The sequence below is a fragment of the Rhinopithecus roxellana genome, chromosome 4 (assembly GCF_007565055.1).
Source record: "Rhinopithecus roxellana isolate Shanxi Qingling chromosome 4, ASM756505v1, whole genome shotgun sequence".
NCBI lineage: Eukaryota > Metazoa > Chordata > Mammalia > Primates > Cercopithecidae > Rhinopithecus > Rhinopithecus roxellana.
In genome coordinates this window covers 29,965,222-29,979,419 of record NC_044552.1, presented here as the reverse complement: position 1 = coordinate 29,979,419, position 14,198 = coordinate 29,965,222, and the positions used below count along the sequence as shown (strand labels likewise).

Genomic DNA, 14,198 nt, shown 5'->3' with positions numbered 1-14,198 from the left:
CAGGAGCTGATTTGCAGTTGGGGCCTGAATTCTAGATTTCTAAAGACTCCAGGAAAGATGAGCCAGGACAAGGACAGCCACCTGGAGCCGCTGGAGAGCCACAAGCAGGACAGAATGGAGTTCAAGGACGAGAGGCCAGAAATCTCTCCGTGAGGAGCAGGTGGACTCTGGGCACCCGGTACCGATGGGGCAGGGACCGAGTCTCCTATGAAGGCAGCCTCCTCCTCCCAGCAGAGCAGCAGGATCCCCAGCCAGACTCTGTACCCACAGGATTACAGCCATTGCTTGGGAGGGCTGGGAGGCCTCCCATCCAGGACACTGGGGGTGGGAGTGTCATCTTTTGGGCAGGGCAATCCTGGGGCTAAATGGGGTAGGTACAGGGGAGTGTTCTCTCTCCTGCTGCAGCCCCGGGAGAGGAAGCCAGGCACCGATGGAGCATCCAGCCCCACCCCTGTAAATGGAATTTCCAGGATGAAGGGAATGAGGTCCCTCACTGAGCCTCAGATTTCTTCACCTGTGAAAGGGGCTGCTCCTGAAAACCCCAACCTCAGGGCTGATGCAGGAAATGGGAAAAAGTATCAGTGCTTTGAGGCAGCATGGACAGCCTCAGTAATAATAAAAACAATGCTAGCTGGCGTTTCTTTCTTTTCTCTTTTTTTTGAGACAGTCTTGCGCTGTCACCCAGGCTGGAGTGCAGTGGCACGATCTCAGCTCACTGCAACTTCTGCCTCCCGGGTTCAAGAGATTCTCGTGCCTCAGCCTCCCGAGTAGCTGGAATTACAGCTGCCCACCACCACTCCCGGCTAATTTTTGTATTTTTAGTAGAGATACAGGGTTTCACCATGTTGGCCAGGCTTGTCTCGAACTTGCGACCTCAGGTGATCCTCTGGCCTCAGCCTCCCAAAGTGCTGGGATTACAGGCGTGAGCCACTGCGTCCAGTCGATGTTTCTTAAGTGTTTGCTATGTGCCAGGCCTTGTGCTAAGGGCCTCACGGATATCTTATCTCATTTAATTCACTCGGCACCTCCCTCAGGCATGAAGGTGAGGACACTGAGGGAGAGGCCTGCGGAGCTGGCCTGCCTCTCCAGAACCCAGGGCTTCGACCTGTTTTCTTTCAGCACCTCTGACTGTATGTGGGCACTTCTTAGCCAGGCCCCAGCCCCACCTCTCTGCTCTTGGCATCTTCACTGAATTGTCCATTTCACTTGACCCAGCCCCCCATCCTCAGTTTTCAGTGACTATGACCCAGTGAAGACTGTCCCCGCTACCCCCGTACCTGTGGCTTCCTATGCTCCTGTCCCTGTATCTGCTGTGGAACTTTGGGCAAGGTGTTCCACCTCTCTGGGGCCTCAGGTTTCTCGTCTGTAAAATGGGGCTCCTTCTCCTCACCTGACCTCCACGTTGTCAGAAAGCTTCCATAAGGCCATACTTGTGAAATGCTTAATGTTTGCCTGCTCTGTGGGGAGGGCTTAACCTGTGTTAGCTGAGAAATCTCTGCAGACCAGAAGCTGCTCTGAAGCATGAAAACACCTCAGTCCAGTGGGTCAGCTTCTCCCTCTGTGTCCCAGCCCCAAGTACTGACTGGGGCCTCCTGAGGGCCAGAGCCTCTGTCCTTGCAAGCCCTCAGGTAAAGCTCGGGGAGGAGAAGGGAGTATTTTCATTTAACCAAGAATAGAACTCCCTGGATTCACATCTTCTTTCTCAGAAGGAGGAAACTACCTCAGCCTCTTGCCCCCAGCCAGTCAGGAAATCCCCCTGTCTCTGCTGGAGCCTGCACTGGCCTTGAGTCACTGCAGAGAAGTTCTTGATAAGGACTCTCGGATTTTGGGGCTCAGAGCTGTGATAGCCCACAAGCAGGGAAACTCCAGGCTTAGTGTCATCTGGAACCCTCGATGGTCCTCACCAGCAGGGGCAGGCAGGTAGCTTTGGAAAAAGGATCCATGGGAAAATGCTTTGCCCCTTTCACTTTCCCTCTGAGACTGTTCCAGCTCCTTGACTTTGCTCTGGGATGAGCCCATGCACCATGGCCTCTCTTCTCACCTCCTCAACCCAGAGCTGCATACCTGGCCCAGGAGGGACTGTCGAAATCAATTTATTCAGGCCCTCATTTTACAGAGAAGGGAACTGAGGCCAGAGAGAAGTGACTTGCCCAAGATCACATGGCCCAGCCCAGCTTCCTGGCTCCTGAAGTCACCTCGTTTCCTCATCTCGGCATTGTGGTTGGGTCCACGATGAAGCGGGAGGATGGACTCCTAGATCACTTCTTTCAGTTATAAGTGGTGTTTTGCCTGCTGGTGGGTTGACGGATGTCAACAGCTACATTTCTCAGGGACGAGGACTTAACTCAGGTGATGAATCTCACCCAGCACCGAGACCATCAGGGCCAGGGGTGGGTTACTAGGAGAGTAAGCGTGAACCACTGCCGGAGATCCCAACTCCAGAACTCTGCACTCAGCCCTGGGGCCATGCCACCTTTTCTCCATCTCCCCAGGGAGATCAGGCCCTGGTCTGGGGACGGGCCCCTGGGTGCCAGGAATAAAGGGGTTCATTCAGGCCTTCCTTCTACAAACATTAATTGAATACCTGCTATGTACCGGGTACCAGGTGAGGCATTGCATTTATATCCATTTTTCATACAATTAAAGTCCTGAAAAGTGGCAGGACGTTGAAAATGACATATGTCAAAGTGGACTTCTCACAAATAATTTTTTTTTTTTTTTTTTGAGGTGGAGTTTTGCTCTGTCACCCAGACTGGAGTGCAGTGATGCAATCTCAGCTCACCACAACCTCTGACTCCCGGGTTCAAGCGATTCTCCTGCCTCAGCCTCCTGAGTAGCTGAGATTACAGGCACCCGCCACCACACCAGCTAATTTTTGTATTTTTAGTAGAGACAGGGTTTCACTGTGTTGGCCAGGCTGGTCTCGAATTCCCGACCTCAGGTGATCCGCCTGCCTCAGCCTCTTCAAGTGCTGATTACAGGTGTGAGCCACTGTGCCCGGCCAACAAAGAATTTTAAAAAGCAGGAGATACATTCTCATGGTTTGAAAAAGTAGCCAGTGCTCTTTTTGTCAGATTACATTACAATTAAAGAATTGACAACAAAGACAATTGATAAAGAATTAATGAAAAAATAAGTATAATAAAAAGTTCATTAATGAAACAAATGATACAAGTCACTGTCTTGGTCCAGTTGAGCCATTTACAGCATGAACCCATGAGCATGAGCTCTGGTCTTCATCTTCTCTATTAGGTGTATTCTTGCCTAGAAAGGCTTTTTCCCTCATAGGAAAGTTCCAGATCTAACACTTGATTTAATCCTGGTGGCTCTGCTGGGTCTTGGGCTCGTACTGCAGGAAGCCTGGGCCGATGCCAGGGACCCATCCTCTTTGTCCCAGAGGATCCCAGGGTGATAGTCTTCCTTGGCTCCCTCCTCTGGTCCCACAATGTTAGTGATCCACATTTTCTACTCAAATGTTCTCACAAAAGGTTTGTAGAGACACACAGAAAACACAGACCTTTACAGAGCAAGGGCCTGTACCGCAGAAATGTCCAGATCTGGTGGTAAATGGGAGGGCGGTGTGGGCTCAGAGGGAGCCTGCTGAATGCTGGTGTCAGGGCCCTGCGCTGCTGGCGAGCTCCCTCAGTGAGACCTCGGCCCTCAAAGGACCTCAGCGGGAACTAAGCCACCAATGGGACAGCCCCAGAACCTGAGTGAGGAGTTTAAAGCAGGTTGTTCTGAAACCAGTGTATGCAACTGAGAAATATTTTAATCGTGATCTTGATTTTTTAAAGTCCAAAATTCTTGTGAGTTAATTGCTCATATACCAGGGATGGGGAGTGGTGGTGAGTAAACAAAGGGGAATAGGGCCCTGGCTTGGAAAGTTTGCACAGAAGTAGGGGAAACAGAGGTAGCAGATGAGCAAACCATTGCAGTCCCCAGGGAGAGATGACGTGAGAAGTGCACCCACTGGGGACAGTGCTGGACAAAGTGGTGCCGGTGAATTTGGCTTGAGAGGCACCAGGGAGCGTCACCCTCCGGAGAATCACAGGTTTCTGCTCTCTTTTTCCAACTTCCCTGTTGGAGGGCTGAGGTCTAGAAGCACAGCGGGGCTGTGGGCCTTCCGATCCTTGAGGGGTCAGGGAGACTGCACGGGAAATGGGATTCTGGGCTGTGGCCTTCTCTCCACGGAAAGGCCTGCAGTTTATTTATTTATGTATTTATGTATGTATGTATGTATGTATGTATGTATGTATGTATGTATTTATTGAGACAGAGTCTCGCTCTGTGGCCCAGGCTGGAGTGCAGTGGCTGGATCTCAGCTCACTGCAAGCTCCGCCTCCGGGGTTTACACCATTCTCCTGCCTCAGCCTCCCGGTTAGCTGGGACTACAGGCGCCCGCCACCTCGCCCGGCTAGTTTTTTGTATTTTTTAATGGAGATAGGGTTTCACCGTGTTAGCCAGGATGGTCTCGATCTCCTGACCTCGTGATCCGCCCGTCTTGGCCTCCCAAAGTGCTGGGATTACAGGCTTGAGCCACCGCGCCTGGCCAAGGCCTGCAGTTTAAAACCATGTCCACTAGGTGGTGCAAAAGCCTCTTTTTGTATTAGTGTGGGGCCGGGCGGTGGCTGGCTGCATGTTCTATGGACAGCAAGCCTGCCTTCTCTCATGGGGAGGTGTACTCTCCAGCTCAGGCATGCTCTGTAAGTAGACATCCAGGCCCTGCTTGAATACCTCCAGTGACGGGGAACTCACACCTCCAGGGGACAAAGTAAGTGGCAGGGGTGGGGGTGGAATTGAGGGGCACCAAAAAGCCAACTGTCCATTGATAGTGTCAGCCTCCTCTCCTAACCCACAGGCCACTGGTTTCTGCAATTCCTATTTTCCCAGTCTCTTTATTGGGAATAACTTCTTATCTCCTCTTCTTATGATCACTTTATCCTTGAGTAGTTTGTCAGCAGGGGCCTAGATGAGGCCTCTTTCACATCTGGGACATCTGCTAGGGGTGTGTCAAAGCCTCTCTACTCTCACCCTACCCATATAGACCTGATTAGGAATCAAAAAGACTGACCGGCTGCAGTGGCTCACGCCTGTAATCCCAGCACTTTGGGAGGCCGAGGCAGGCAGATTACGAGATCAAGAGATCGAGACCATCCTGGCCAACATGGTGAAACTCCATCTGTACTAAAAATACAAAAAATAGCTGAGCATGGTGGCACATGCCTGTAGTCCCAGTTACTTGGGAGGCTGAGGCAGGAGAATCACTTGAACCCGGGAGGTGGAGGCAGTGAGTTGAGATCACACCACTGCACTCCAGCCTGGCATTAGAGTGAGACTCCATCTCAAAAGGAAAAAAAAAAAAAAAAAAAAGGACTGAGGCTTCCTTAATTTTCTGCTGGCTTTAGTTACACTATCGTTCTAGGCCTCACTTTTCACTTTTGTAAAATGAAAGACAACATCCTTTGCCCTGCTTAGCACATGGAGTTGTTGAGAAATTTCAAATGAAATAATGCATTCATTTAGTTAACATTCATTGAGCACCTACTGTAGGTTAAGCACTGTCTAGGAACAGGAATATCGTGGTGACCAGGACAGATAAATAAACAAATCAATACAGGATGTAATGGCAGGTGGTGATATGTGCTGTGAAGGAAAATAAAATAGAATCAAGTGAGAGCGGCCAAATTTAAATTGAGCTGTTGGAGATGTAAAAATGTGTAAGTAGGAACAAGTCAGCTTTATCTATGTCATTTTCTCCCCTGTAATCTGTCTGTCCCCTTTCTTTCTTTTTTCTTTTCTTTTTTTTGAGACTGAGTTTCGCTCTTGTTGCCCAGGCTGGAGTGCAATGGTGCAATCTCAGCTCACCGCAACCTCCGCCTCCCGGATTCAAGTGGTTCTCCTGCCTCAGCCTCCTGAGTAGCTGGGATTACAGGTGTGCACCATCACGCCTGGCTAATTTTTGTAGTTTTAGTAGAGACAGGGTTTCTCCATGTTGGTCAGGCTGGTCTTGAACTCTTGACCTCAGGTGATCTGCCCACCTCGGCCTCCCAAAGTGCTGGGATTATAGGTGTGAGCCACTGCACTCGGCCTGTCCATCCCCTTTCTTTTTTTTTTTTTTTTGAGACGGAGTCTCACTCTGTCGCCCGGGCTGGAGTGCAGTGGCCGGATCTCAGCTCACTGCAAGCTCCGCCTCCCGGGTTCACACCATTCTCCTGCCTCAGCCTCCCGAGTAGCTGGGACTACAGGCGCCCGCCACCTCGCCCGGCTAGTTTTTTGTATTTTTTAGTAGAGACGGGGTTTCACAGTGTTAGCCAGGATGGTCTCGATCTCCTGACCTCGTGATCCGCCCGTCTCGGCCTCCCAAAGTGCTGGGATTACAGGCTTGAGCCACCGCGCCAGGCCTATCCCCTTTCTATTTAACCTGCAGGTCACACCATGAAAGATGGACACTGTTGTTAGTTTGTTATGTGCAATCCAATGCAATCTTAATGGATATGAATAATGTAGACAGGCTGGGAGGGGAAGACCACCTTGGCCTAGAGCTCCCCTCTCCCATCCTCTTCCTTTGGGGGAGCCATCAGCTAAGACCACTGAGATCATAAAGTCTCCTGAAGAGACCTCAGCTCTCCAGATCCGGCCTATCTAAACATCCCAACTCAAGGAAGCATGCTGTATTGTTGAAAGTGCTCTGGCTGGAAAGCCCCAGAGTTCTAAATATGGCTCTTAAAATTCCAGCAATTCTGAGCAGGAAGAGATTTCCCCTCAGTCACATGATCATATGCTCCAGCCAGTGACAAGCTCAGGTTCTTGACCTGTGGTGTGGGGTGGGGAGTGCATATCAGATTCTTAGGGGACAGCTGATTGTGGGTGGCTGAATGTGGCGTGCAAATCTCTAGAGAGCTTCTAAAGCACCAACAAAGGCACTTTCTTCTCCACCACCCCCACAAGCGTCAGTGAACTGACCCAGTTTTAGGGTTTTAGGGATGGGGAAACTGAACACCAGGGGGACCTTGAGAGTCTGGGATTCTGGGCTTTTAGCCAGGGACCCCTCCAACCTTAGGGACAGAATATGCCAACTCTAGCCCTCTGCAAACTCTAAAGTGATTTGCAATAAGAACATTATTTTTTTCCTGATTGACCAGTGAGTAATTTACCAAGCTAGGTCTTGATCGGCCACCACAAGGAAAAAGGGCCTATGACAAAGCAGGAGACCTGAACGAGAGCCAGCAGCAGAAGGCCCCCAGTGAAATAACAGAAACAAAAGCTTGGCAGCTCAACCACATCTTTATCTTGAGCAAGATGAAGTGCCTTTCTGACAAAACAAATTAATTCACTCAACTTTTGAGTGAGGAAGACATGTCCTGACCAAAGTCCAGCTTCCCTTTTAAGGAGGCCAGCCTTAGTCATCTGCAGCTACTGTATCAGTTAGAGTCATGCTGGCCATAGCATCTCAACTGAAATCTCAGTGGCTTGATGTGATAGACTTTCGTTTTCTTGGCCACCTAAAGTTTGGTTGGTGGGTGGGGAGGGATCTTCTCCATGAAGTCATCTGGGGACCCAGGCTGATGGAGGCTGTACTGTCCCCTTTATGTGGCTTCTGTGTGGGGGGTTGACACCCAGCCAGCAGGTAGGGAAGAGAAAGGGTGAAGGATTGGGGAGGTGTTTTTTTGTTTGTTTGTTTTTGCTTTTGTTTTTGAGACAGAATCTCACTCTGTCACCAGGGCTAGAGTGCAGTGGCACAATTTTGGCTCACTGCAACCTCCACCTACCAGGTTCAAGAGATTCTCGTGCCTCAGCCTCCTGAGTAGCTGGGATTACAGGCGTGTGCCACCAAACCTGGCTAATTTTTTATATTTTTGGTAGAGACAGGGTTTTGCCATGTTGCCCAGGCTGGTCTTGATCTTCTGACTTCAGGTGATCTGCCTGCCTTGACCTCCCAAAGTGCTGGGATTACAGGCGTGAGCCAGCACACGTGGCCGGGGAGGTGTTCTTATGGGAGGCACCCATCATTTCTGCCCATATTCGTTGTCAGAACTCAGGCTTGTGATATTCCACCTATGTTCTTTGCTCCTTTTGAGTGACTTTTCCCCTTATTTATACCATTCTCCACCCTTCTTCATCCTGCTCTGTGGCCAGGAGACTGTCATGTATGGATTGCACCAATGGGCTTCCTGTCCTCTGGCTCCTGGTTGGTCTTAGTCAAGGAACTCTCTGGTTGGAGATTGCCAAGGTATTTTATTTCTGTAGTCCCTCCCTGCTGGCTCCCATAGGTTGGCTATGTTCTCCTACTTAAGGCCACAGCTCCTGTGCACTGCCCTCTCCGTGCAGCCATTCTTTCCAAGCTATGTCACTGCTCCTTCCCCTGGACCTTTTAGGCTTTCAGTTGAAATCTGTTCAACTGACATTCAGTAGCTCCCTCAGTGGCAAATGGTATCTTGATTTTCCTGAGATACCTGGCTTCCTACATGTAGATTCAAACACAGGTTTCTCCTTGTGGATCCAAAAAAAGAGATAATTTGTAATGCACTGTCTGCCATATATCTTCTCCCAACTTCCCATCAAAACTCCATGCTGGCTTCCAGTCCTTTACAGCTGCTTCTCTGCGTTATGGATAGTACTTTGATGAATTAACCTGTGATGATGTGTTCATGGGTGGTGATGGCATCCCTCAAATTTCCCTTCATAGTGTATCTCTACTTGAAACATGCATCTTCACAGGACAATGCCTTACTCCTTAGGAGAGACTGGCAGTGAAGTAATGCAGGTATCAGCCCATCATTCCATCTACCATTCTCCTGGTAATAACTTTGTCTCTGGGAGGAACTCTTTTCCTACTCCATCACAGTGTCCTGCTCCCAGCAGTTGGGGAGGGCCCTGTAGCCCAGGCTGGGCCATTAAGAGAAGCCCATTTCTGTTGCCACAGCAACTGGTCCAGATGGTGCATGATCAGGATAGGCCAATCAGGGTCCTTCCCTGGGATTTCTCTTTCTGTATCTGACTGGGAATTTACCCCAAGCTAGTGGTAGCTGTGTCTTCTGCCATGAGGGGACACCAGAGAGGCAGAAAGGTGAGAAGAAGTCCCTGGAGGGTCTGGTCTCCACTTCTAAACTTGGGACTCTTGGAGTTGTCGTGATCCCTGCAGATCTTTCTTCAATTCTTCTCAAAAATTGATATATAATAGTTGTATATATGTTTGGGATACATGTGCTTGTTTGTGGGTTTTTTTTTTTTTTTTTGAGACAGGGTCTCACTCTTTTACCCAGGCTAGAGTGCAATGGTGCCATCATTGCTCATTGCAACCTCTGCCTCCTGGGTTCAAGCCATTTTCAAGCCTCAGCCTCCTGAGTAGCTGGGACCACAGGAGTGTGCCACTACGCCTGCCTAATTTTTGTAATGAGATGGAGTTTCACTATGTTGCCTAGGCTGGTCTCAAACTCTTGAGCTCAAAGCAATCCACCTGCCTTGGCTTCCCAAAGAGAAGGGATTACAGGAATGAGCCACTGTGCCCAGCCACATGTAATATTTTTATAGCTGTAATTGCTTCAATTCTTTGACAATCCCAATGGCTTTCGAATATACCTCCTTTTCACTTATGTTGGTTTGAATTGTGGTTTCTGTCTTGCACAATTATGAAAGGTCTATTTCTTGAGGAGGTACAATTTTTAGTCAAGGGATTGTTTGATACCCTTTAAGTTCACTGCCAGTCCTACCACTTGCCTCTGTCTCAGGGGGAGAGTTCCTGTAACGAGAGGTTTTTAAGACGTCTTTGTTCTGGGATGAATCAGAGCGAATGACTGCACTGGAGCTCAGGATATTAAACTGAGTGGTGTCACATATTCCCAGGATCAATCGACAATGTCATGTGTAGCGTCTCCTCCTGCAGGGATTAAAGTCCTGACATTTGGATATGATTCTAGTTTTCTCTCAAATCCATATTTTAAGAGCCTGTGGGCTGGCTGTGGTGGCTTACACCTGTAATCCCAGCACTTTGGGAGGCAGACGTGGGCGATTCACTTGAGGCCAGGAGTTCGAGACCAGCCTGGCCAGCATGGTGAAACCCCATCTCTACCAAAAAATACAAAAGTTAGCCGGGCGTGATGGCGCATGCCTGTAATCCCAGATACTTGGGAGGCTGAGGCAGGAGAATCACTTGAACCCAAGAGGCAGAGTTGGAGTAATCTAAGATCATGGCACTGCACTCTAGCCTGGATGACAGAGTGAGACTCTGTCTAAAAAAAAAAAAAAAAAAAAAAGTCTATGGACATCAGTGTAATATACCACACTAATAAAATTAAAGACAAAGCCCACATGATCATCTCAAGAGATACAGAAAAAGCATTTGACAAAATCCAAGCGTCTTATCATAAAAAATATTCAACAAACCAAGACTAGAAATTAACTTCCTTAACCTGATCAAGACCATCTATGAAAACCCCACAGCTATCATCCTACTTAATGGTGAATGACTAGATGCTTTTCTCCTAATATTGCAAGGTTCTAGTAAGAGCAATGAGGCAAGAAAAAGAAATAAAAAGCATCTAGGTTGGAAAGGAAGAAGTAAAACTATCTCTGTTCATAGATAGCATGATACTGTGTATAAAAATCCTCAGGAATAAAAAAAAAAAAAAACTACGAGAACTAATTAATGAGTTCAATAAGTCTGCAGAATACAAGACTAACCTACAAAAGTCAATTGTATTTCTATCTATGACAATGAACAACCTGAACATGAAATTCAAAATGATTCTATTTCCAATACCATCAAAAGAATAAAACATGAATAAACTTAAAGCACAAGACATCTACTCTGAAACCCACAAAGTATTATTGAAAGAAATTAAAGTCAATCTAAATAAATGGACAGATATAACATGTTGTTGGGTTGTTAAGATGGCAATACTCCCTAAATTGGTCTACATATTCAATGCAATCCCTATCAAAATTCCAACTGCTTTTTTTTTTTTTTTTTTTGCAGAAATGGACAAGCTGATCTTCATATTCATATGGAATTGCCAGTGACCCCAAATAGCCAAAACAGTCTTGAAAAGAAAAACAAAGTTGGAGGACCCACATTTCCTGATTTTGAAACTTGCTACAAAGCTATAGTACTCAAAACAGATTGGTACTGGCATAAGGATATAGATTAAGAACAATTTTTTCGACAAATAGTGTTGGGACAATGGGTGTCCACATGCAAAAGAATAAAGTTGTTCCCTTACCTTACACCATATCCAAAAATTAACTCAAAATATGTCAAAGATATAAATGTAAGCGCTAAAACTGTAAAACTCCTAGAATAAAACATAGGAGTAAATCTTTATGACCTTGGATTAGGCCATCACTTCTTAAATATAACAGCAAAATAATAAGTAATAAGGCCGACACAGGTGGATCACGAGGTCAGGAGATCGAGACCATCCTGGCCAACACAGTGAAACCCCGTCTCTACTAAAAAATACAAAAAACTAGCCGGGCGAGGTGGTGGGCACCTGTAGTCCCAGCTACTCGGGAGGCTGAGGCAGGAGAATGCGTAAACCCAGGAGGCAGAGCTTGCAGTGAGCTGAGATCCGGCCACTGCACTCCAGCCTGGGTGACAGAGCGAGACTCCGTCTCAAAAAAAAAAAAAAAAGAAAAAGTAATAAAACAAAAAAATAGATAAATTGAACTCCATTAAAATTAAAAGCCTTTGTGCTTCATAGGACACCATCAAGAAAGCAAAAAAAAAACAAAACAAAAACAAAAACAAAAAACCCGCAGGATGGAGAAAATGTCTCCAAATTATATATCTGATAAGAGAATTGTATCTAGGACTGATAAAGAGTTCCTACAACTCAATAATAAAAAGACAAATAGCCCCAAATTGGGCAAAGGACATGAATAGAGATTTTTCCCAAGAAGATACACAAGTAACCAACAAGCACATGAAGAAATGCTAACATCATTGTATTAGTCCGTTTTCACGCTGCTAATAAAGACATACCCAAGACTGGGTAATTTATAAAGAAAAGAGGTTTAATTGACTCACAGTTCCACATGGCTGGGGAGGCCTCACAATCATGGCAGAACACAAAGAGGAGCAAGTCACAACCTACATGGTGGCAGGGGAGAGAGAGCTTGTGCAGGGAAACTCCTTTTTATAAAATTATGTGGTCTCATGAGACTTATTCACAATCATGAGAACAGCATGGGAGATACCTGCCCCCATGATTCAATTACCTCCCACTGGGTCCCTCCCACAACATGTGGGAATTGTGGGAGCTACAATTCAAGATGAAAATTGGCACGGGTTCGAGGGGACACAGCCAAACCACAATAATCATTAATCATTAGGGAAATGAAGAACAAACTACCATGAGATAGTACTTCTTGCTCACTAAGATTGTTAGGGAAACAGAAGCATAGGAGAGCCACGGTGACATCATTTTAAAATCAACTCCATCTTAAAAGTATCAAGGCACGTTCCTTGCTAGTCATGACTCATGGTCCTAAGATGTTTACAGTTGAGGAAACACCTTAAAAATACCTGCAAGCACACACTCCTACAATAACAAAAAGTCCAGATGTCCCACTATCCTTAACAAGATATGCTTTTAAGATGACTATAGTCATGCTTTGATGTACTTAAGCACTAAAACGCCAAGAATAACTTTCTTTAAATCAACAAAGTACTAAATTTTATCATGCTGTCAGCCCACCCACGCATAGACACAATTTATCTTAGCTTTTACATAGATGAGACTCCTGTATGAGAAGAGATTAAGACAGAGATGGCATGTTCCTCCTCTTGCTTTCTGAGGATGCCCTATTCTGTAACTGAGTAGCTTTCAATAAACTATCCTCTCTCTGTACTTTGTAACTTGCCTTGAATTCCTTCCTGTGTGAGATTCAACAATCCTCTCTTGGGGTCTGGATTGGGACTCTTTTTCTGGCAACAGCAGAGCTATAATTTTTTTTTAAAAAAAGAAAAGATGGACATTAACAAGTGTTGGAGAGGATGTGGAGAAGTTAGAACCCTCATACATTACTGGTGAGAACATAAAATGATGCAGCTGCCGTGGAAAACAGCTTAACAATTTCTCAAAAAGCTAAAATAGAGTTACCATATGACCCAGCAATCCTGCTTCTAACTATATACCCGAGAGAATTAAAAACATATGTCCACATAAAGACTTGTACACAAATGTTCACAGTAGCATTATTTGTAGTTGCCAAAACGAAAACAACCCAAATGTCCATTAACTGCTGAATGGATAAACAAAATGTGATCTATCCACACAATGGAACATTATGTAGTCATGAAAAAGGAATAAGGTTCTAACACATGCTGTAACACGGGTGAACCTTGAAGAAATAGTGTTGAGTGTAAGGAGCCAGTCACAACATGTGCTTGTATGATTCCATTTATATGAAATGTCCAGAGAGGCAAATCCACCCAGCCAGATGGGAGATTAATGGTTGACTGGGGTTGGGGGCGAGAGGGCCTGGGAAGGGACTGGTAACGGGTATGCGATTTCTTTCCAGGGGTATGAAAATGCTCTGGAAGTGGGCAGTGGTGGTGATTAATGCACATCTCTGTGAATATACTAAAACCCACAGAATTGTACACTTTTAAAGAGTGAATTTTAGCCAGGCGTGGTAGCTCTGCCTGTAATCCCAGCACTTTGGGAGGCCGAGGCAGGTGGATTGCTAGAGGCCAGGAGTTCGAAACCAGCCTGACCAACATGACAAAACCCCATTTCTCTTAAAATCACAAAAATTAGCTGGATGTGGTGGCACATGCCTCCAATTAAAGCTACATCAGGAGGCTGAGGCACGGAATTGCTTGAACACAGGAGGCAGAGGTTTCAGGGAGCCAAGATCATGCCACTGCACTTCAGCCTGGGTGACAGAGTGAAAAAAGAGAGTGAACTTTATGGCATGTGAATGAGATCCCAATGGAGTTATTATTAAAAAAACAAAAAACAAATTTATGAGCAAACAGAGGCTCTGCACAGAGTGGCAGCGTCCCCAAAGAGGGTAGCAAATCAGGGGCACTTTCCTAGGCCTGGCAAAGTGGGATGTAGCATGAGGATTGAGAACCCAGGCTTTGAACCTGACGGTTGTGGGTTTGCATCCTGCTTCCATGTCTCATGAACTGTGAAATGTTGGAAAATGGACTCAATCTCTCTGAACCTCACAATTATAACATGAGAATAACT

The 14,198-nt window shown here is 46.5% G+C and overlaps 1 protein-coding gene across 5 annotated transcripts in view; it reads left to right on the top strand.

Moving 5' to 3' along the window:
• Window positions 1–11,100, top strand: part of ETV7 (ETS variant transcription factor 7) — a 34,178-nt gene extending 23,078 nt beyond the window's left edge. For 4 of the 5 annotated variants that reach the window (XM_010389687.2, XM_010389685.2, XM_030929029.1 and 1 more), the window contains one exon: window positions 36–636. In XM_010389687.2, coding sequence (XP_010387989.1) covers window positions 36–153 — 118 coding nt within the window. In that variant the 3' untranslated portion in view covers window positions 154–636. Of the gene's footprint in view, window positions 1–35; window positions 637–10,975 lie in introns of those variants that run through there. The other variant, XM_030929030.1, reaches the window with a different exon arrangement.
• Window positions 11,101–14,198: the final 3,098 nt, after the last annotated feature.